A 20,965-nucleotide genomic window follows, 5' to 3' on the forward strand; every position below is an offset into this window, starting at 1 on the left:
GGGCTAACTGGTATATTAAGCTTTTCCCAAATCCCGTATGAAGAAGGGCAATAACGTCTTTCCCCTTGATAAAATTCACCATTCTATTTGTTCCGGCTTTAAATCCTCGATCTCAGGAATCGTTGCCAACACAGAATATATGACTCTTTGCTGATTGGCTGGTGCCCAAACTCGCACTTCCGGGGTTTTTGCGAACCGTCTAGTGTATTCTGATTCCTGACCTAGTCGCTGGAGAGAAATGAAATTGAGCGGAGGCACAAGGTGGCGCCAGTCTGGCTAGTAAACGTTAGGGGCGTAACGATATCCAAGTCTCACAGTATGATATTGTCACAGTACGATATTTATTGCAATATCGTGGGAAAGCTCGATATGATGGGGAGGCTCATGATTAGGGAATCTCTCTTTACAATATTTTCACAATATACATCTCATGGTACGATATTTATTGCGATATTCTGTGGAGGCAAACAAAACTTAACTGGTATTCCTCTTAAAATGCCTTGACAAGACTTAAGTGCTTGGAACTTCTTTCTCTGTAGTCACTGAAATGGAGCAAAGGATCATGGTCTATGTAGTCTTTTTTTTTAGCTATTGCTGCACCATAACTTCATTTAAGCATCGAGACTTGTAACTCGATATATTCTGATGGTCCACGATATTGTGAGAATTTTAACGATATCACGATATTTCAGTTATTGTTACATCCCTAGTAATCACTCAAACATGTGTGAATGAAACAAAATTCATCTCCAGGTATGTTTTGCTGAGAATATTAAATCTAATAGGAATTTTTTTCATTTGTAGCAGTAAACCCACAGTGTAGAGCAGTCCGAAGAGGGTGCAGGCTCCCAGGCCGCTGCAGGGCGCTTCCATGTCGGCCAGAGGGATCCACAGGTTCCTCCTGGGGTCATAGGCCTCCAGAGTGGGCAGAGACTGCTGCCTGTAACTGAACAGAGAAACAAGTGTCACGCAAAACTGACTCTTGTGAGATTTAAGCCATGTTATAATATTGTTACCTCCTCAGAAACAGACCTGGAGTTGTTTTGTTTCATTCACACTTTATTTTGTTCGTGGGTTTATGTGGTTTGTGTTTTAGTTTTGTGTGTGTCCCTTAGTTTAATCACTCGTTTTTGTGTAAGCCTCTGTGACCCGTTTTATGGCACAAAACTCGTATAATTCTGTTTTGTTTCTTAGTTGGTTATTTTCTGTACATATTTTAGTCTGTTTTGTTAATTTACCTTTTACATCCCTGTTAAACTTTAATTTATTCCATTTTCCATCTTGGTTCTTTTGTTTCTTCCCCTAACAGTGAGCTACTGTGTCCAAATAATGTCCCTTGTGGATCAATATTCTCTTTTCTCCAAGTTTTTTTTATTACTCAATCATGACTGTTTACATCTTTAAAGCTCAAAATGCCCTTTAGCTCAGAAGAGATCAGCAATTCCAGGGCTGAAATGATCCAAATGATTCTAGTGAAGGTGTATAAAGTTTAAAAACACAGTGGAGCACACTAGTTTTGTTGTGCACTAAACATGTGTGGATGAAACAAAACACAGCTCCAGGTCTGTTTGTGATCGGGAAACATAACATAGCTCAGAAAATACCGTAATCTCAGCTCTTTAACAATTAAGTCATCACCAAAATGATCCTCTCAATTTAAAGGTAACGTAACTTTTGGGTGGAGAGTCAACCTGGTGCTCGTCTCCACGGAGATGTTACTGATTTACCTAGAATGTTTCACAATATGGTATTAAACTTCCTCGTGGAGACAAGCAGAAGGTGTAACCAGGCCAAGTTACAGGTCAGATTTGATTTGATTTGTCATGATTTCAGCAAAAACGTGAAATGGTCGAAATTAAGAAAGATGCACGTTCAGGCATCTTTAGATTGTTTCAGATTGATCTTAAAAATATAAGTACACTACGAGTCAGTTTGGACACATTAATTTTCAGTGTTTTTTTTTTTTGTTACTACATAACATTTTTCAACATTTTATATACATATGGAAGATATCAAATATAAAAAGGCAAGATATTTAGTAATTATGTAGTAAAGAAAAGTGAAAACTCATTATTTTGTACTTAACTGGTCAAAAGTTTTAGAACACCCAATTTTTTCCAGTTATTTAGCGCAATTCAAGTGTGGCAAGTCCAATGAAAAGCTTGAAATGGATTAAAAGAGGTTTAAAAAAAGAGATAAAAGATACAAAACATAAGTCCAAGCTCTGCCAAAACTACCTCAGGAAAAAAAGAACAAGATGGTAAACTTGAAAACATGGAGTGTCCAGCAGCACAGTGTCCAGACTTAAACCCCATCGAGCTGGTTTGAGATGAACTGGACAGAAGAGTAAAAGCCAAGAAACCTACAAGTGCCACACATTTATGGGAACTTCTGCAACTTTCTGAAGAATATTTGATTTCTATTGTAAAAAGAACGAGCCACGAGTGTGTTCAGCTGTTATATCTGCCAAAGGTGGACACTTTCATGAATCAAAAGTTTAGAATATGTTTTGTTCAACAGTAAAAAAAAAAAAAAAAAATGGAAAAAGTGTGGTGTTCTAAAACTTTTGAGCAGTAGTGTCTGGTCTTCACTTCACAGCTGTGCTTTGTCAGGGTCAAGAGTGCAGAGCAGTGATCAAAACAAAGCGCTATTTTTAAAAATCTAAAATAAAAGGTCAAGTTATTTTTAGTTTATTTTTTTGTTTTCCACATTCCACATGTCATTTATAGTTACGATGAGTTCAGTGAGAATCTACAGTGTAAATAATCATGAAAAAATAAAAAACTGTGTCCAAAGTGTTGACAGGTAGTGTATACAGCAGACATGTCAAACTCAGGACCGGGGGCTAAATTTGGCCCATTATAGAATTATATTTGGCCCACAAGATCATATCAAATCTGTCTGACTATCGAGACATTATTTAAAATTTTGTTGTTTTATATTATGTTTGTTCTGGATTCAATGTTTAAGCAAAACTATTATTAAACATTTATTTTAAGAAGAAAAGGTTTAAACATTACATATCTCGAAAGAAAACATGCAAAAAGATGTTGACATTTTTCAATAAATACTTAGTTTGGCTTAGTCCCATTTTAAAATTTTGAGTTAAATTTGAGTTTGACACCCCTGGCACACAGTATATATGTATATTTATTAGTATATATATAAAGTGAAGGCGTAGGCACTAGAGCCTACCCGCCGTTGTACCCTCCAGCCACATAGATGAGCTGACAGCCCCTGAGCGGGGGTGGGGGGACTTTGCGCAGGGTCATGTCCTGGAAGATCTTGGACAGGAAGTCTTTACACGAGTTGGCCTAAAAAGGACAAACAGTTCTGATCAGATTTAAAGTGATAATTGTCAGATCTGTCACAATAAACACTACAGTGACTCATTGATACATGACAGATGGAGGAATACATTCGGAGGGGTCAGTATTAGTCATGAGTAGGTGTTTCTTACACTTGTGGGAAGGTTTTGGTTCTTTTTCTGTGCTACAATGACATTTGAGCTGTAGACGTCAAATTATAAACTTGTATAATTCATTACAGATACAAAGTAGGGCTGAACGATGTATTGTTTTGGACCGAAAATCGCGATCTCAGACAACACAATTTTGGGAGCGTCAAAGCCGTGTAAATGACCCAGGTTTTGTTCAGTAAACTTTGTCACACTTGCATCATCAACATCCCTCAGTCACATAAAGAACACCTAAATTCCACAGAGTTGTGTCCTTTAGTCCGACAGAAGCTGAACCGCATCAGCGCACAAGGAAAGAGCTGTTTTCTTTGCTTACAGTTTATGCAAATTAGCCATGTGGTTTTAAGTTTTGTAAATCTGTAAAACGTAAACAAATGTGTCAAAGCTGCATTAAAAACATTATAATCTCAAACGGGCTGATGTGGCTTTACAGTGATTATGGTTTATATGTTGTAAAGTTGAGTTTATTTATGCAGATTAGTAATAGTAATAATGATGATGATACTTGATATTACATAAAAACGTTAACGATTAATCGAAGACCTGGTTTAGACCCGGTTTAGTCGTCCGGTTAAATTCTGGGTTCCAGTCCCAGTTCCGTCCTCCCGGTTAAATTCTGGGTTCCGTCCTCCCGGTTAAATTCCGGGATCCGTCCTCCCGGTTAAATTCTGGGATCCGTCCTCCCGGTTAAATTCTGGGCTCCGTCCTCCGGGATCCGTCCTCCGGGATCCGTCCTCCGGGATCCGTCCTCCGGGATCCGTCCTCCGGGATCCGTCCTCCGGGATCCGTCCTCCGGGATCCGTCCTCCGGGATCCGTCCTCCGGGATCCGTCCTCCCAGTTCACGTCTGGGATCAGTCCCGATTTAGTCCCGATTTAGTCCCGATTTAGTCCCGATTTAGTCCCGATTTAGTCCCGATTTAGTCCCGATTTAGTCCCCTGGGTTAAATTCTGAGTTCAGTCCAGGTTCAGTCCAGGTTCAGTCCAGGTTCAGTCCAGGTTCAGTCCAGGTTCAGTCCAGGTTCAGTCCAGGTTCAGTCCAGGTTCAGTCCGTATGCGACGCAAAAGCCCGGCATCTCGATCAATGTTTCTTCTGCTAAATAAATAAAGCCTGTGAAGTGATGACAGATTTTGACAGTAGTAGTCACGCCGGTACAAAACTCTGGTATGATGCAAGTTTTTGAGATGTTTGCAAATGTTCATGTGCACTGAAACCTGATTTGAAAAAAAAACATGGATGAAATCGATATATATGCAACATCTGCCAGAAAAATCGCAATGCAGTTTTTTCTTAAAATTGTTCAGCCCTAATACAAAGCGTTGAATTCTGTATTATTATTATTTATTGCAGTTTGTGTTTTTTTGAGCAATATTGTACATTAAAATACTTTGAGGGTTAATTCTGCTGTATGGTTTGGTTTCAATATTGTCGTTTATTCGCCATATTTAGTTCAGCAATATATCATAATTTCTGATCCATGTTATAACGTTTGCTCATCACAAACAGACCTGGAGTTTTGTTTCGCTCACATGAACACAAATCCTGCATATTTAGGCTGAGTTCCACTTTCTCCACTGTGTTTTTAAACTACATACACCTTCACTAGAATCTTTTGGATCGGTTCAGCCCTGGAATTGCCAAACTTAACTAAAGGTACCGATTCTTGACATCACAAGGTGGGACAGAGCATTGACAATAAAAATAGACAATAAAATGTAAAAGTTACTCAAATACATGTGAATGAAACAAAACAACTCCAGGTTTGTTTTTGATGATGTAACATTATAACGTGTCAAAGTTCACAAGTGTCAATTTTCTGTAACATGAGCCATTTAAGAGTTGCATTCTGTTATTCATGTATTGTAGTTTGTCTTTTTAACAATATTGTACATAGGGGTGTAACAGTACATGTATTCATGCCGAACCGTTTCGATACGGGACGTTCAGTTTGGCGCAGGGCTGTGAACGAGTGAATTTGTGCAGTTTTGTTTGTTTACATTCCACCACTACATGTGCAGCTACACGGAAGACTCGGCTCTTTAATATTCAAAAAAGGGAACTCATCCATGATTGGGGCCCGCAGCGCTTTATACTTTATACAGCCTTGACAACAATTGCCCCCCCGGTTTGACTACATCGCTCCGGATCATGTGAATCCTCACAAAACTACTTGTCCCTCCCCTTTCCTCACTTTCACCTTTTGCCGGCACTTCATCTCCACTTCCCTCCTCTTACCCGTGATCTGTCTGTAGTGATAAGAGTATTTTCAAACACTGGGGACGTTGTTACTGCATCAAATCTGCACTTACTGCTGACAATGTGGACAAGTTGGTTTTTCTTGCCAAAAATATGAAGATTGCGTAAAACTTCATGCTGAAACTATTAGTGCTGCGCTTTACTTTTGGAAAAGTTTTAACTGTTTACAAGGAATTAATTTTTTATAATATTTCATACATTTGTTGCTTATTTGAGAATATTTTATTTAACTTATTAGAATTACTAAGCAGCACTTTGCATTTATTTTATTTTCCTGTTTGTATGATGTTAAAGCAAAATGTTTATAAACACAAACAAGCAAATAGTTTTGCATTTTGTTCCCCATACTGTACCGAAAATGAACTGAACCATGACCTCAAAACCGAAGTACGTACCGAACCATGATTTTTGTGTACCGTTAAACCCCTAATTATACATGAAGAATACTTTTTAAGTATAATTTGGTTCAGTTTCAATATTAACGTTTAACATCCGTATTTACGTCAGATTTTGTCTCTCGCAGTGCAGCTGGTGTTTTTACCTTGCTGAGGATGGGGCAGGACTGCAGCTGGTTCTTGAGGAACTTGGGGGGCAGGGCGTAGATGTGCATGGCGTTGAGGAGGGCGTGGAGGTACTGAGAGCGCACCTCCATGTCACTGCGCACCCAGTCTGTACACGCTTTGTACACCTGACACACACACAGAGACACAGACATGTAAATACACCATTCAAACGTTCGGACACACCCTTTCATTCAATGGTTTTCTTTATTTTTACTACTTTCTACATTTTAGATCAGGGGTCTCCAGCCTGTAGCTCTCCTCCCTCTTTGAAATTTTATATTTATTCAATTTTTTGCAGCAGCTAAAATTAGTAGCTCTTTGGTATTTTCATTTTGTAAAGGCGCTCACTGAAGGAAAAAGGTTGGAGACCCGTGTTTTAGAGACGCAATATAGAATTATGTAAGAAAAAAAAAAAAAGGGAAATAACTACATTTTTATGCTCTATATTCTAATTCTCAATTCTTTTGCTTTATTAAAAAAAAATACGAGTGTTATTTAAAGGTGCACTGTGTAACTTTTGTGGTGAAGGTTAAACAGCTCTACCTTACTTTTAGTCAATTACAGGTGGGTTTATGGCTCAAAAATACCTAGAAAAACAGGCATTCTGACCGAGTAGCGTTGCTTCTCCACAGATCTGACCTGTAACTTGCGCTAGTTTGACCTCCATGAAGATAGAAAGGTTTAATACCATATTGTGAAACATTCCAGACAAAGCAATCTCGAGAAAGAAATGCATCTGACAAACCCTCCACCAGAAAAGTTACACAATGTACTTCTTTACTACATAATTTCACATATGTTACTTCATATATTCAATGTCTTCTGTATAAATTTAAAATGTAGAACGTACTAAAAATAAAACTGACTGGTGCTGTTGAAACATGCACTACCAAAAGGTTGGGACACACCCTCTAACACCCTACTTTTTCAACAAAGCAGAGTGTCTACTTTGAGGATTTTAATATTTACATGTTTTCTTTGCTACATAATACATATATTTTACTTCATATATTCGTCTTCTGTATGTATATAAAAAGTAGTAAGGAGTAAAAAAAACATTGCGAGGGTGTGTCTGAAGTTGTATCTGGAATCTGTTTATACAGAGTCAGATGCAGGAGCCGGTGAAGATTCTTTTCAAAAAGCGCTGGTTTTGTTGTGTCCTCACCTCAGACTCACAGAGCACCTTGAGGCTCTCGTGGCTGATCAGCTCCAGCAGCTGGCAGTGGGACAGATTCAGGAACTCCTCCTCTTTGGTCACCTGAGCACAGGGCACAGGCAGGTTACACATTCACCATTTGATAAAAGCACAGTTATGGTATGAGTTATGTAAGGCACAGTAACAGTCAGGTAAAATTACACCGTTTGTTTTCCAGGGTCAAATGAGGACGTCTGCGTGTAAGAGGAGAGCCTGGAGGTGTGGCCTGGCCGTCCAATCATGTCTGTGGGGTAAGTGTGATTCTGCTACCGCTATTTGTCTTAGGCAAGGCACTTCGCCCACATTGCCTCGAACCCATGAGGTGTGTGAGTGATTAATGGTGGTTGGAGATTGAAAGCCTCGCTTCCGTCAGTCTGTGCCAGGACAAGTGTGTGGCGTCTGTGTCCTCAGTTAGCCTCAGACTTTTCCTTTATACAAAATGTTCTTTTGTCTGAGGTCTGCACTTTGTGTCTTAAACTTGTGGATGATTTTAAAATCATGTCATGTGCCACCAACTTTAGCTCTGCTTTTGCCCTTCCATTCACTTTTAATTTAGAATGGATCAAACAAAGTAAAAAAGTAAAATGGCCATGAAATGAAACAGGCACCTAATCTTCTCCTGCTTTCCTACAGGCAGATACCAGACACACACATCCCTCCCTAACCCCACTGTACACTGGGGCAGAGGGAGTACCTGACAGAAGTGAGTGTTGATGTACTCGCGGCTCTTCTGCAGCAGCTCGGTGCAGCCGATCTCTTCTGCGAAACGCGCGATGCCGATCACATTGGAGGGCTCCAGGTGTTTGGTGAGGAAGTCACAGCACGCTTTGGCCACGTCCTCCACCTGGTACCTGCAACAACAAAGTAGCTTTTTTTCCACTCAAACCATTTTTGATTTCAGTTTTATTTTGTCCAATTAAAAACAAACAATCTTTCAATATTTAAGAACTTGATCATGTATAAAACCAGACATTTTTCAGCTTGCTCCCCATACAATAAATCTACATTTACTGGCAGAAGAGGGAACTGCCATGAAGAAATCATTTCAACTAGATAACATGGACAGACATGCCGATGTAAGCACACAGTATTAATGAACGTGCTTTGACAGCAGAAATTCTTAAAACAAGTCCAGGGATTTTTTTTTTTTATTTAAAAACTGCAACTTATGACATAATCCTGGGAAAATTCAAACCAAGTGTTTTGTGGAAGCCGACTTACTGCACAAGATTCATCAAACAAGAATGGATGTAGCAAATTTCTTCTTCCAAAGTCTGAATTTAGACCTTTGAATTAAAACCATTGACAATTAGAAATGACCGAATCTCAAATCTGATTATCGCTAACAGAAAAATAGGATGTGACATTGTGTATATTCATGTTAAGAAGTGAAACTAGAGGCTGAACTGTTACCTCATAGCCCCCAGGAGCACATGCAGCACACACTTCTCCCCCACGGTGATGCGGGCGGTGTAGGCGAATTCGATGAGTCTTCCCACAACCTGGGGGCAGACGTCACGCAGGGTCACCTCCGACGCAGCAAACTCTCTGAAGTGACTGGTGAACATGGCTCTGAAGTATGAGCTGCAGGACGCTAGGACCACCTTATGTACCTGCAAATACACAAGACAAAATGCTTACGCGTGCATTTGTAAGTATTTTCTTAGCAGTGGTTCGCAAACCTTTTATACCAAGTACAACTAGTATTCCAGAGTCCATTTTTTCAGCTATTCCAGGTGTAAATTTGGCCTAAATCAGGTCTAAACAAGTTTGGCAATGATTTTTGGACTTACAAACTGTACAGGGTCTCTACCTTTGACATAATAAAGGAAAATTTGTGAAAAAGTTTTGTGACAGCTCAGGGGGAGTGGACTTTTATCATTTATTAAACAATAAGTCAATAAGGTGATAAAGTATTGGAGAAGTGGATCCCACACTATAGCTACAAGAGAATTTAACCAAAAGACGACAGAACTAACATTTATTGCCTGTGATGAAGAAAACACTTCTCCAATAGTTTATCAAGATGTGAATTCAGATGGGCTTGATTGACAGGTGGATTAGCCAATGAGAGACACACATGGTTCATCCATTTCAAAACAAATATGGCTGCATACAAAATTATATCGCAAGGAAATGAAAACAGATTTTTGCAGGATAAATGAGCGAAGATTGAAATATGAGGTGAGAGAAATTTAAAGTTATTCAAAATGATGGTGACTAATGAGTTCTTTCATTTCACATGTCACTTTGTATAAAAAAAATGCTAAAATGCTTAAATGATCTCATTTAACAAGAAAACTAAATTAAACTATTCGAACTACAATGGACCTCATGTAAAACCAGAAAGAGCTTCTGTACATGTACCACAGTTTGAAGAACACCGTCTAAGGCTACGTTCAGACTGCAGCCTGAAGTGACCCAAATCCTATTTTTTCGTCCCTATGCGACCTGAATCTGATCTTTTAATGACAGTCTGAACGACACAGATCCGATTTTTTTCAAATGCGACCCAGGCCACGTGGATATGTGCGCTCCTAAAACTGATACATATCAGATCTGCTGACATGTAACTTGAGCCTGAAAGGTCAGGTCACATTCATCCCACCTACACGTCAGGCTCAGAGAGTCTAGTCAATGGAGGGAAAGTGAGTTTAGCGAGTTAATATTTAGAGGGATCACTGTATTCAGGCCAAATTGGAGGGATCTTATCGGAACCAGGCGGTTTTTGAAATGATTGCCAAAGGAATGGTCGAGCATGGCTACAGGTGGTCCTGGCTCCAATGTCAACAAATAAATAAAGAGCCTACGAGCCAAATACAAGGAGGATAAAGTCTCAAACTGTGGACTGTGGGCTGTGGACGTGTGACCTGTCCATTTTATGAAAAACTGGACCATATTTTAGAAGACAAGCCCAGCGTTTAGGCGACTTCCGTAAACACTGAGCACTCTCGCTGTGTGTGACGTCATCGTGTCCTCCAATGCTCATGCGGGACACTTTTGGGGCGTTTAAAGTTCACACTGGAGATCACACACACCACATTTTATTGGAAATGTGAATGACCTCGCAAAAAAAAAAAAAAAAATCTGAATTGAGCATTAAACCCTGCAGTCTGAACGTAGCCTTAGAACGCTCTTGTTGTTATTTGCTCACCTTAAAATCCACAACAGTGTCTTTGTGTGCCACATGGAGCACCAGGTCACACAGCACCTCCTGTCTTCTGAACTGGTCCATTACGCTCAGGCATTTGGAGGCGTGGCTCTCCACAGTGTAGTCCAGGTACCCGGACCCGTGCATAGAGGGCACCACGATGGCAGAGAAGTCGGAGTCCCGGGTTGGACGCTTCCTCCTCATAGGACAGTGCATTCTCGGTAAATACTGTGCAAACTCTGCTAAGTCCAAAAAGTCTTTCTGATGCTCCCAGACAATTCACGAATCCATCATGTCTAATGGCACCGGTTTGGGCACGGCTTTGACGAAAACTCAAAAAAACTCATACCCGCCAAAATAATTTACAACAGCAGAGGTAGGCAGTGTTTGCATACTTCAATTGAGCATTTAAAAAGTACTCTTGTCCACTACTATGTTCTACTACTATGTCTAAGCTTCATGTCGACATAGTAAACATTTTGAAATTTTGTATATATACACACAATATATTATTACATTTCCATTTTTATAGTTATCTTAATACTAAAATTACTGCAGCACTTTTACTTCACTTTACAGAAATATCAACTTTAGCCCCAGCTGCTTGGTAGTAAGAGCAGTCCGCAGCTGACGGAGCTTCTGTGATCCTGGTTTAGTTTGGGAAGGCATCGGAAAACTGTCCAAGAACCGGGTAATAAGTTAATAAGTTTGGCACCCGTACAAACAAGTTCCAGCACGGCGGACCACATCTCCAAAGAGTTAATCTCGACATAGGCGGAACGAGGAGGCTTCTAATCCCGATGCCACAAGTTCTACAGTCTGTTTGAAAATCTGTCCAGGGTGGGTGCATGTCCTTCAAAGCCAATCGTCTCTGGAAAATAAAACAAAAGAACAATGGTTTGGATTATTTTAAGCTAAACAAGATAGACAATTTAGTGAGGTGAAATTGAGGCTACGTTTCCACAAAGCCGAGTATGTTGAGAAACGAATATTTCCCCTCCCTCCATTTTCCAAAATAACATTGTGCACAGAGCATAGTTTTCATTTAAATCAACCCACATAAATACACCACTGAGCGCCGTTATAACTACACCGAGCCTCTGGGCGGCACCTGGATTAGATTCAAACCTGTAGCATTTATTTCATTACAGTTCTAAGTTTTACTCAAAAATACCTTGAAAAACCTGCATTACTGAGCGGGCTCGCCTCTCCACAAATCTGTTAAAAAATGTAAAAATTGCTGACCTCCGAGCCTCATTCGTCTCTGGTCATGGACATGAAACATCAGCTGTGTTTGCACCAGAAGAAATGCGACTGCTGCTCTGATGCGCCATGATCATCATCAGAGAAAAAGATAAAACATTGGACGCACTTTTGTCACGTCAACTCCTAAAACACGTTTATCTCATTTTACACAAACGCCAAACCGTAGTTTTTCAGAATCTCCACTCTAGATTTTTTAGAAAGATTTGTTTTCAGATGCGAATTTGCGGTTTGCGTGTGTGACAAAGTCGGTCTTTGTCCCATTTTAAACTCACATTTATTGAATTTCACATTTTGTCATTCTCAATACCCAATACAGTTACAATAATTCCTGGTTCTTTTTGTTAATTATCACATTAGACATTTAAATACACTTTATTTGTTAATTCATTTCAGTTTCTGTTCATCTTATTCACCTGCAGCTCCACATGGTCCAGACAAAAGAGGGAGTGTGCCTCATGTCGGCCATTTTTTAAAACCTTGGAGGAGGTCGGGGGCTGGACCATGTGGAGGGGAAAACCGGTTTAAGTTCTGTTTCATTATTTTTTGTGTATTTCGTTTTATAGTTATTTTCAGCACAGTTTGGTTTATGTTAAATATTTTAATTTTAAAAAGGGGAATTGGGTCCAGGAAAAATCATCACTTTGCTCTGAAGAGTGACCTGGAACTGATCCTCACCTGGGGGGAGGGACTTCCTGCAGGGCGGAGTAAACACGCAAAGCAGGTGTCATTAATTGAGAGAGAGAGAGACTTCTGTGCAGGTTATTTGGTGGTTTTGATTTGAGTTATTTTCTGTTTATTTGGACTTGGACTTTATTTGGTGTTAACTCCAGAAGTCTGTTTTAAAATTATTATTTTTTTGTTGTTGTTGTCTGCCTCCTGCTTTGGCCAACTTCCCCACAGTGTGTAAAAGATGAGCACAAACGAAGGGAAATGTTTCGGTTTTTAAAAATACCCATATACATATAAACAGGGCCTGAATGGATAAACTGCAATATTATATGGTGATAGTACTTCTACTAAAAAGAAAACAGAAAACGCACACCAAGATTTCTGCAGAGGTGCAAATGCAAGGAGTAGCCAGATCAGAGTGAAAAAATGCATAGCACACTTGGTTGGCCGATGTCCAAATACTATTTTATTAACAAAATAACGTTTCGGCAAAAAAAGCCTTCATCAGATATTTTTCTTGTCTTGGACCACAGCACAGATAGTACTTCTACTACCACTACTACTACCACTACTAGTACTACCACCACTAATACCACTACTAGTACTACCACTACCAGTACTAGTACTACCACTACTACTACCACTACCACTACTACTACCACTACCACTACCAGTACAACCACTACTAGTACTACCAGTACTAGTACTACCACTACTAATACCACTACTAGTACTACCACTACCAGTACTAGTACTACCACCACTAGTACTACTACTAGTACTACCACTACCAGTACTAGTACTACCACCACTAGTACTACTACTAGTACTACCACTACCAGTACTAGTACTGGTAGTGGTAATGGTAGTACTAGTGGTGGTAGTACTAGTACTGGTATTAGTAGTGGTAGTACTAGTAGTGGTAGTACTAGTAGTGGTAGTACTAGTACTGGTAGTGGTAGTACTAGTAGTGGTATTAGTAGTGGTAGTACTAGTACTGGTAGTACTAGTGGTGGTGGTAGTAGTACAACCACTACTAGTACTACCACTACTAGTACTACCACTACTACTACCACTACCAGTACTAGTACTACCACCACTAGTACTACCATTACCACTACCAGTACTAGTACTACCACCACTAGTACTACTACTACCACTACCAGTACTAGTACTACCACCATTACTACTACTACCACTACTAGTACTACCATTACCACTACCACTACTAGTACTACCACCACTACTACTACTACTAGTACTACCACTACCACTACCACCACTAGTACTACCACCACTACTACTACTACCACTACTTCTTCTCCAAAACTACTGCTCCAAAAATGTGTCTTGCGTCTATAATCCCGAAGTGTGCCTTAGCATGCTAGTTGTTTCCTGTGATTCACAGCTTTCAGAGACTAAACATTTTGTAAACATCAGATACAGCACCTCCGAAGCTAGTGGTGTAACGATATCCAAGTCTCACGATACGATATTTTCATGATATAAATCTCACAGTATGATATTTATTGCGATTTTATGTGGAGGCTGTGGAAAAAAAAACAACTCAATATTTCTTCTTGTCGTCTGCACTGAAATGGAGCAAAGGATCATGGTCTATGTAGTTCCCTGTTTTGTTTAGTTTTTTTTGCTATTGCTTCACCATAACTCTTAATCTATACGCAAAGAGACTTGTAATTCGATATATTGTGATGGTCCACGATATTATTGTGAAAACTTTGACAATACGAAATCACAATATTTTGATTATTGTTTTCATCCCTAACCATAGCCCTTCAGAAACTCTTTTCACTTGCTCTGTACAGTAAATACATGCCAGGAAAGTTCTCTGTACATCTGTATTTTGCAACAAACCAAAGTTAACACAGCATTATGAACTCTAATATTTGCTATATGTTCACAATATCATATGTACCGTAACTAAATAAGAAAAATGTGAAACAAAAGCATGTAGTGCACACAGAGCTCCTCCTCTGGACAAACACTGGCCTCATTACACCCAGCACCACAAGTATCACCTCTGGGTGGAAAAAATTAGCGTGACTGTGTACAGATCACCAGGCTCTGCACAAGAGCAGGCCCAAGTCCACCTGGACCTCGTGCATGTTTGTCAAGTGTTTTCGTTGGGCCTTGTAATGACAGTCAACAGAATATTCAACTTAACTCATTTAATTCACCAGTCCAATTCAATTTAAAGTTATAATCTGTGACACTTTGGATCATTATGTTATAACTTGGACATTTCAAATCACAATATTTGTCTAAAACGACCCAATAATAGAAACACCTCCTCTGACGTATTTACGTACTCCCACAGCCACGCAGCACTTTTTATAGGCACAAAAACAAAGCCTAGTCAGGACCATTTACGCTGAATGATTTTGCAAAGTCATTGTGTCTTAAAACGTGTGCTTGTTGACATAGCTCTGGTAGATCCCCATTTCCTTATTACACTCATAAAGCCACTCCCTGGTTCTACCACATCGCTCAAAGCAACACCAAAACCTGTCTGGTCAAGGACTATAACCAGAAGCTTTTCTGAATGTTCAACAAGGGCAGGTCAGACAAGTCAAACAGGACAGACAGATTTTTGAGCTGAATCACAGACAGTTTTGACGTGTGCATTGAGATAACAAATGTCAAGATTGTTTGGTTCAGTCAAAAATAGGGATTATTCATGCACTACGTCATATTTTGGGTGGGAAATGGGTTTGCTGGCCGCTTGCGTCACTGATATGTTCTTGTTTTTCCGGGAGTGTGTCCCAGTGTTTACTGCACTTTGCTTTGTCTGTACTCAGATACTTCTGCACAAAAAAACTTAAAATACATGCATTTTTAAAGTTTCTATTATTGTAGTAGTCAAGATTGGACTAATTGAGACCAAAGCCAGTCTGAGACCATAGGGTCCCAAGACCAGGACAAGACCAAGACCTCTGAGGGTTGAGACCAAGACAAGGCCGAGACTTTTAAAGGCTGAGACCGAGACAAAACCGAGACTTTTAAAAGCAGAGACGAGACAAGACCGAGACTTTTAAAAGCAGAGACGAGACAAGACCGAGACTTTTAAAAGCAGAGGCGAGACAAGACCGAGACTTTTAAAGGCCAAGACCGAGACAAGACCGAGACTTTTAGAGACCAAGACTGAGACAAGACCAAGACTGAGACAAGACCAAGACTTTTAGAGACCAAGACCGAGACAAGACCGAAACTTTTAGAGACCAAGACTGAGACAAGACCAAGACTTTTAGAGACCAAGACCGAAACTTTTAGAGACCAAGACTGAGACAAGACCAAGACTTTTAGAGACCAAGACCGAAACTTTTAGAGACCAAGACTGAGACAAGACCAAGACTTTTAGAGACCAAGACCGAGACAAGAGAAACTTTTAGAGACCAGAGACCAAGACTGAGACAAGACCAAGACTTTTAGAGACCAAGACCGAGACAAGACCGAACCATTTAAAGGCAAAGACCGAGACTTTTTAAGATCGAGACTGAGACAAGACCGAGATTTTTAAAGGCAGAGACCAAGACAAAACCGAGACCACGGCCCATTGAGACCAAATCAAGACCATCTTTGTCATTTTCTTTTTGTCACATTTATTTATCAATGTTTATATAAATCTATCTCCATTTTATCACTTGTCGAGTCTCAGACCTTGAGACGGAGACAAGACCGAGTCCAAGAGCCTTCAAGAAAAAGACAAGTCCAAACGCGGTTGAGGCCGAGACGAGACCAAGACTGCAAAAAAAGGCCGGACTCAATACCAAGACCGGTCTCGAGTACTACAACATTAGTTCCTATAATACACTAAATTATACTTGAGCTTTAAATCATGTTATAATGTCATAACCTCATTTAAAACGCAGCTGGAGTTTGAGATTAATCCTTTATTGTTCGTCTGCCCATGCCTACAAAATGCTGTTCCACCTTGTGATGTCATGAAACTGTAGTTTTCAAGTTAACACCTCCTTTTACCTTTTGTTCAGTAGAGATTGGCAATTCCTGGGCTGAAATGATCCAAATGATTCTAGTGAAGGAGTTTAAAAACACAGTGAAGCACGTCCTGTAGAGATGTAACAATATCCAAATCTCTCGGTACGATATAATCACGATATGCATCTCACGGTACGATATTTATCGCGATATTTTGGAGAGGATGATATATTTGTAGATAGGACACTTTTTTGCTTTTAAAATACAAGATTTGGTGTGAATTACTACTGTCATAAACCCTAGAATTCAAGTAAAAAACATATTTCTTCATGTTTTCTGTGTTGAAATGAATCATGGGATATGTAGTTCCTGATGTTTATAAGCTGTTGCCACTGTAAAACCATGCATTTAAGCAAACAAACTTGTAATTCGATATATCGTGACAGCCCACGATATTATTGCGACACTTTTGACGATAAAATCTCAATATTTCGGTTATTGTTACATCTCTAATGTCCTGTATGTATGCCACATGACATTTTAGAGAAGAGCTCAGCGTAAATATGCAGGATTTGTGTGTTAAACATGTGTGAATGAAACAAAACACAACTCCAGGTCTGTTTGTGATTAGAAAACAACATTATAACATCGATCAGAAAATGACGTAACACGGACTCTTTAAGTAAAGTTCACTACAGCCAGTTTGATTGAATTATCCAGTCGAGTTGTTGTTTCCAGTGTGTTGTTTCAGCGTGACCTGAGATGACTTTTAGACTCAGGGCCAGTTTCTATTGTTACCGTTTGAATGTGGAGTCTGAATTTCACAGCGCAGCGAGAGAGAGAAGAGCCGGAGGCAAACGTCAGCTACATACCAAAGAAACAAAACACAACCTCTAACGTGAGCTGGCTACCACGTCATCAAAACATTAATCTTATAAATCAACGTCAAGAATCTCAAAATCAGGTCGTCGGGATTATGGATGGAAACTATAAATCACAAGTTATGTCAAATAATCCTTTTGACTTGCTTAAGTTAGTGTAGTTTTTATTTTTTTGTCATTAAAGGGCTACTGTAGCTACCTGATTTTTGACCATGTTTTTGAGCAAAATTTGTCTTGTAGAAGCAGCTCTTGAGGTGAAAATAAGTCGCTGAGTACTGTAAACATCTAATTAGAGCCCGACCGATATATCGGCTGGCCGATATTATCGGCCAATATGGGCACCTGGAGACATATCGGCTATCGGCCGATATGCTTGCTGATATGTGCCGATATTTCATGTGGGCATGTTATACCTCGTTATAAATCTTAGACTCTCTACATTATGTTAATTTAATCCAATTTACAGACAGATAAATGTCCTAATATGTGGCTCCACATCAGTATTTATCTGCGGTGTAATTTGTCTGTGTCTGTGTCCGTACTGTCCCTGAACACACCACCAGAGTGACGTCACTTCACTCGCGTGTGTTTGTTTACACCCGCAGCCGTGCGCAACATTGAGATTATTTTCTTTTTCGAACAATCGGTTTGAGTCTGGATTAAAAGGACATTTATTAGTTCAGACTTGTGATGTGGGAGGAGCCTGTGTGAGCGGTGAGTGTTGGAAATATATCGACTTTGAAGCTAGTTTAGGTTTTGTTAGCAATTAGCTGCTGTAGCTCCCACACAGGCTGTTTTCTATTGGTCTATTGTAAAGTGACTACATTGGCCGTATATTTGTTACTGGACCAGCATTGATATGTAAATGAGCTGTGAATAGACGTGTGAATGATCCACATTTATGCATATAATTAATTACCGCGGTGTGCAGAATTTACTGCTAAAGGCTAATAGCGGTAGTTTACTAGCTAGGAGTTATGGGTCGGTCGCGATCGAAGCGGCTCTTAGAGCGAACAACGGGAGCCTGCTTCTTATTGGGAGCCGTGTTTTCTCTTTTTCTCACTTTTTCTCTTCATGCCGCATGTAGACCTGTAGTTTGACAGCAGCAGCGGCTGAAAACGAAACTTTCAGAAATCTGCGTGTGCATAGGATAAAAAAAAAGTGCATATTTGGCTGCAGTTCAGCATAAAATGAATAAACCAGGACTAATCTTGGGCTTAAGTGAAGGAGAGAGATAGAAACCGAGTCCCGACATTCAGTCCTGGTTCAGTTCTGGTTTAGTCCTACTTGCAACAAAACCATCTCAAGAGTCGCTTGGGAGCCGAAAGAGCCAGTTGCTTTAGTGAGCCGAGCCGGTTCTCCAAAAAAACTAAACAAAACTGGAATACCCATCACTAGTAGCTAGAATGTGATGCAAAAATGCCATTAGGCCAATCTACTGTATGTAAATTTGATGTGAAGAGTCAAAATAACAATAAATGTTGCCTAAATAAACCCAATTTAGAATCCACTAGAGCCAAACCTAAGTTTTTTAATCAATTCAAGATTTACAGTGAATTTTTACATCACTAAATATATCGGCGATTATATCGGTTATCGGCAGCTCCAACTCCCATTATATCAGTTTCATATCGGCCACAACAAAATCCATATCGGTCGGGCTCTACATCTAATTATAAAGTGTTTTTTGTCCGCGAATCAGGAAGTGCATTGTTAGCCTGCTAGTTGTCATAAGCTTTGTCCGCAAAACTCCGCTCTGTTCTCTGAAAGTTGTGAAAATCGCTTATAAACTCCATCGTTTTAAAGCTATTCAGGAACGGTTCATTTCTGTCTTGTGAATCGGACTTTTTAGTATCGATACTTCTTTTTCGATACTAGTTTTATACTTAGACAAACTTTACTGACTCACAATGGAAATTATTTGGACACAGGAGCTCACACATCACAATATAATATAATAACAAAGAGCAAAAAGATAAATGGTAATAATAAATTCAAAATAAGAAGCAAAAATAACAAGAGACTGGTGTCAAAAAGTATAATTATATAAATGTAGGTCTGTTTGATTATGGAAAAAAAATCATTATTGCGATTATTTTGGTCAATATTGGAATCTGGATTATTCAAACAATTTTTTTTTTAGTTACAAGATACATTTATTCAGCATTTCTCTCTCAAAAAAAAAAACTTGATAATTGATAATTTACGCAAAACTTTCAAATTGAAAATAAATATTTGCTACAAATATGAACCTTAGAGCAGTTTTGCACGGTATCGAATTACAAGTCTCTTTTCTTAAATTAAGAGTTATGGTGCAGCAATAGCTAAAAAAAAGACAGAAAACTACATAGACCATGATCCTTTGCTCCATTTCAGTGCAAACTACAAGAAGAAATAACAGTTCTAAGCACTTTTAAGTCTTAGTTTTTTGGATTAAGTTTTGTCAAGGCATTTTAAGAGGAAAAACAGTTAACAGTTTTGTTAGTCTCCACAAAATATCGCAATAAATATCGTATCATGAGATGTATATTGTGAAAATATTGTACGAAGAGATTTGGATATTGCTACATCCTTAATCGTGAGTCTCCCCACGATATCGCAATAAATATCATACTGTATCCTATAAAACATAAAATGAATAAAATATACTTTGAACATTAAATAAGGCAGAGAAAAAAATAAACATATCCAAAATAAACTATATATCCAACTGTTCTACAATCTCTATATTAAAAATGTAAATAAATACACTTATTTAAATCAAAAATATTCCAAAATAATCTTTGTTAAGCTTTAAATTGTTTTAACTCGATTATATGAGTTTGGAGATCGTTTGACGCACAAATCCAAATGGCGATCCAAATTCGATTAATTGCACAGCCTTATATAAACGTATAAGTACAAATAAAATATAAAAATATAGTAATACAAATATTAGTTACAACCCTACAGTGAACTAAACAGGGGTTTATACCTTTAACACTCGAACTTCTTCATTATTTCGCGGTACCAGTAATTCTCAAAAATCACAGCATTTCCTCCTAAATAAATTGCAACAGTAAAAATGGACATTGCGAAATCTTTCAGCGAAGTTTTGAGAAGTTGCATTGTAATTGCGGTCAGTTCGGTTGTAGTGTCCAAACAGCCTCATATGACCGGAGGAGTGAGTGTGCACGGGCCTGTCAGGTCAAAACGAGGGAAAAATCAGAACTATAGTGACGCTTCTGTTCGCTGGATTTGAGTCACGATGGATGTCGCAACAGCAATTTTTAGTATTAGAAAAACATCGCAATTCTCAATTCTATCTGCTTGAAATGTAGAAGAGCTTTGGATTTCCTGTTTAGTGCTGATCAGGATCATGCAGCGACATTTACACAGTAATACTTGAAAACACCTTGAAATACTTGCATTTTTAAAGTTCCTATTAGTGTTGTAGTCAAGATCGCACTAATCAAGACCAAGACCAGTCCAAGACCACAGAGTCCCGAGACCAGGACAAGACCAAGACCTCTGAGAGTCGAGACCGAGACGAGACCGAGACTTTTAAAGG

General features: G+C 39.1%; 1 protein-coding gene across 2 annotated transcripts in view; it reads right to left on the reverse strand.

Annotated features, from left to right (window-relative positions):
- The window catches only part of keap1a (kelch-like ECH-associated protein 1a), a 56,083-nt gene that overhangs the window by 13,735 nt on the left and 21,383 nt on the right, over positions 1-20,965 (reverse strand). The window contains exons 2-8 of one of the 2 annotated variants that reach the window (XM_055161117.1): positions 10,646-11,513; positions 8,905-9,104; positions 8,186-8,342; positions 7,462-7,554; positions 6,275-6,421; positions 3,208-3,314; positions 817-946 (exon numbers count right to left, since the gene is read on the reverse strand). In XM_055161117.1, coding sequence (XP_055017092.1) covers positions 817-946; positions 3,208-3,314; positions 6,275-6,421; positions 7,462-7,554; positions 8,186-8,342; positions 8,905-9,104; positions 10,646-10,858 — 1,047 coding nt within the window. In that variant the 5' untranslated portion in view covers positions 10,859-11,513. Of the gene's footprint in view, positions 1-816; positions 947-3,195; positions 3,315-6,274; positions 6,422-7,461; positions 7,555-8,185; positions 8,343-8,904; positions 9,105-10,645; positions 11,514-20,965 lie in introns of both variants that reach the window. The other variant, XM_055161115.1, reaches the window with a different exon arrangement.

Source organism: Boleophthalmus pectinirostris, unplaced genomic scaffold (genome assembly GCF_026225935.1).
Source record: "Boleophthalmus pectinirostris isolate CB_2022bp ecotype Guang Dong unplaced genomic scaffold, ASM2622593v1 HiC_scaffold_10, whole genome shotgun sequence".
Classification (NCBI taxonomy): domain Eukaryota; kingdom Metazoa; phylum Chordata; class Actinopteri; order Gobiiformes; family Gobiidae; genus Boleophthalmus; species Boleophthalmus pectinirostris.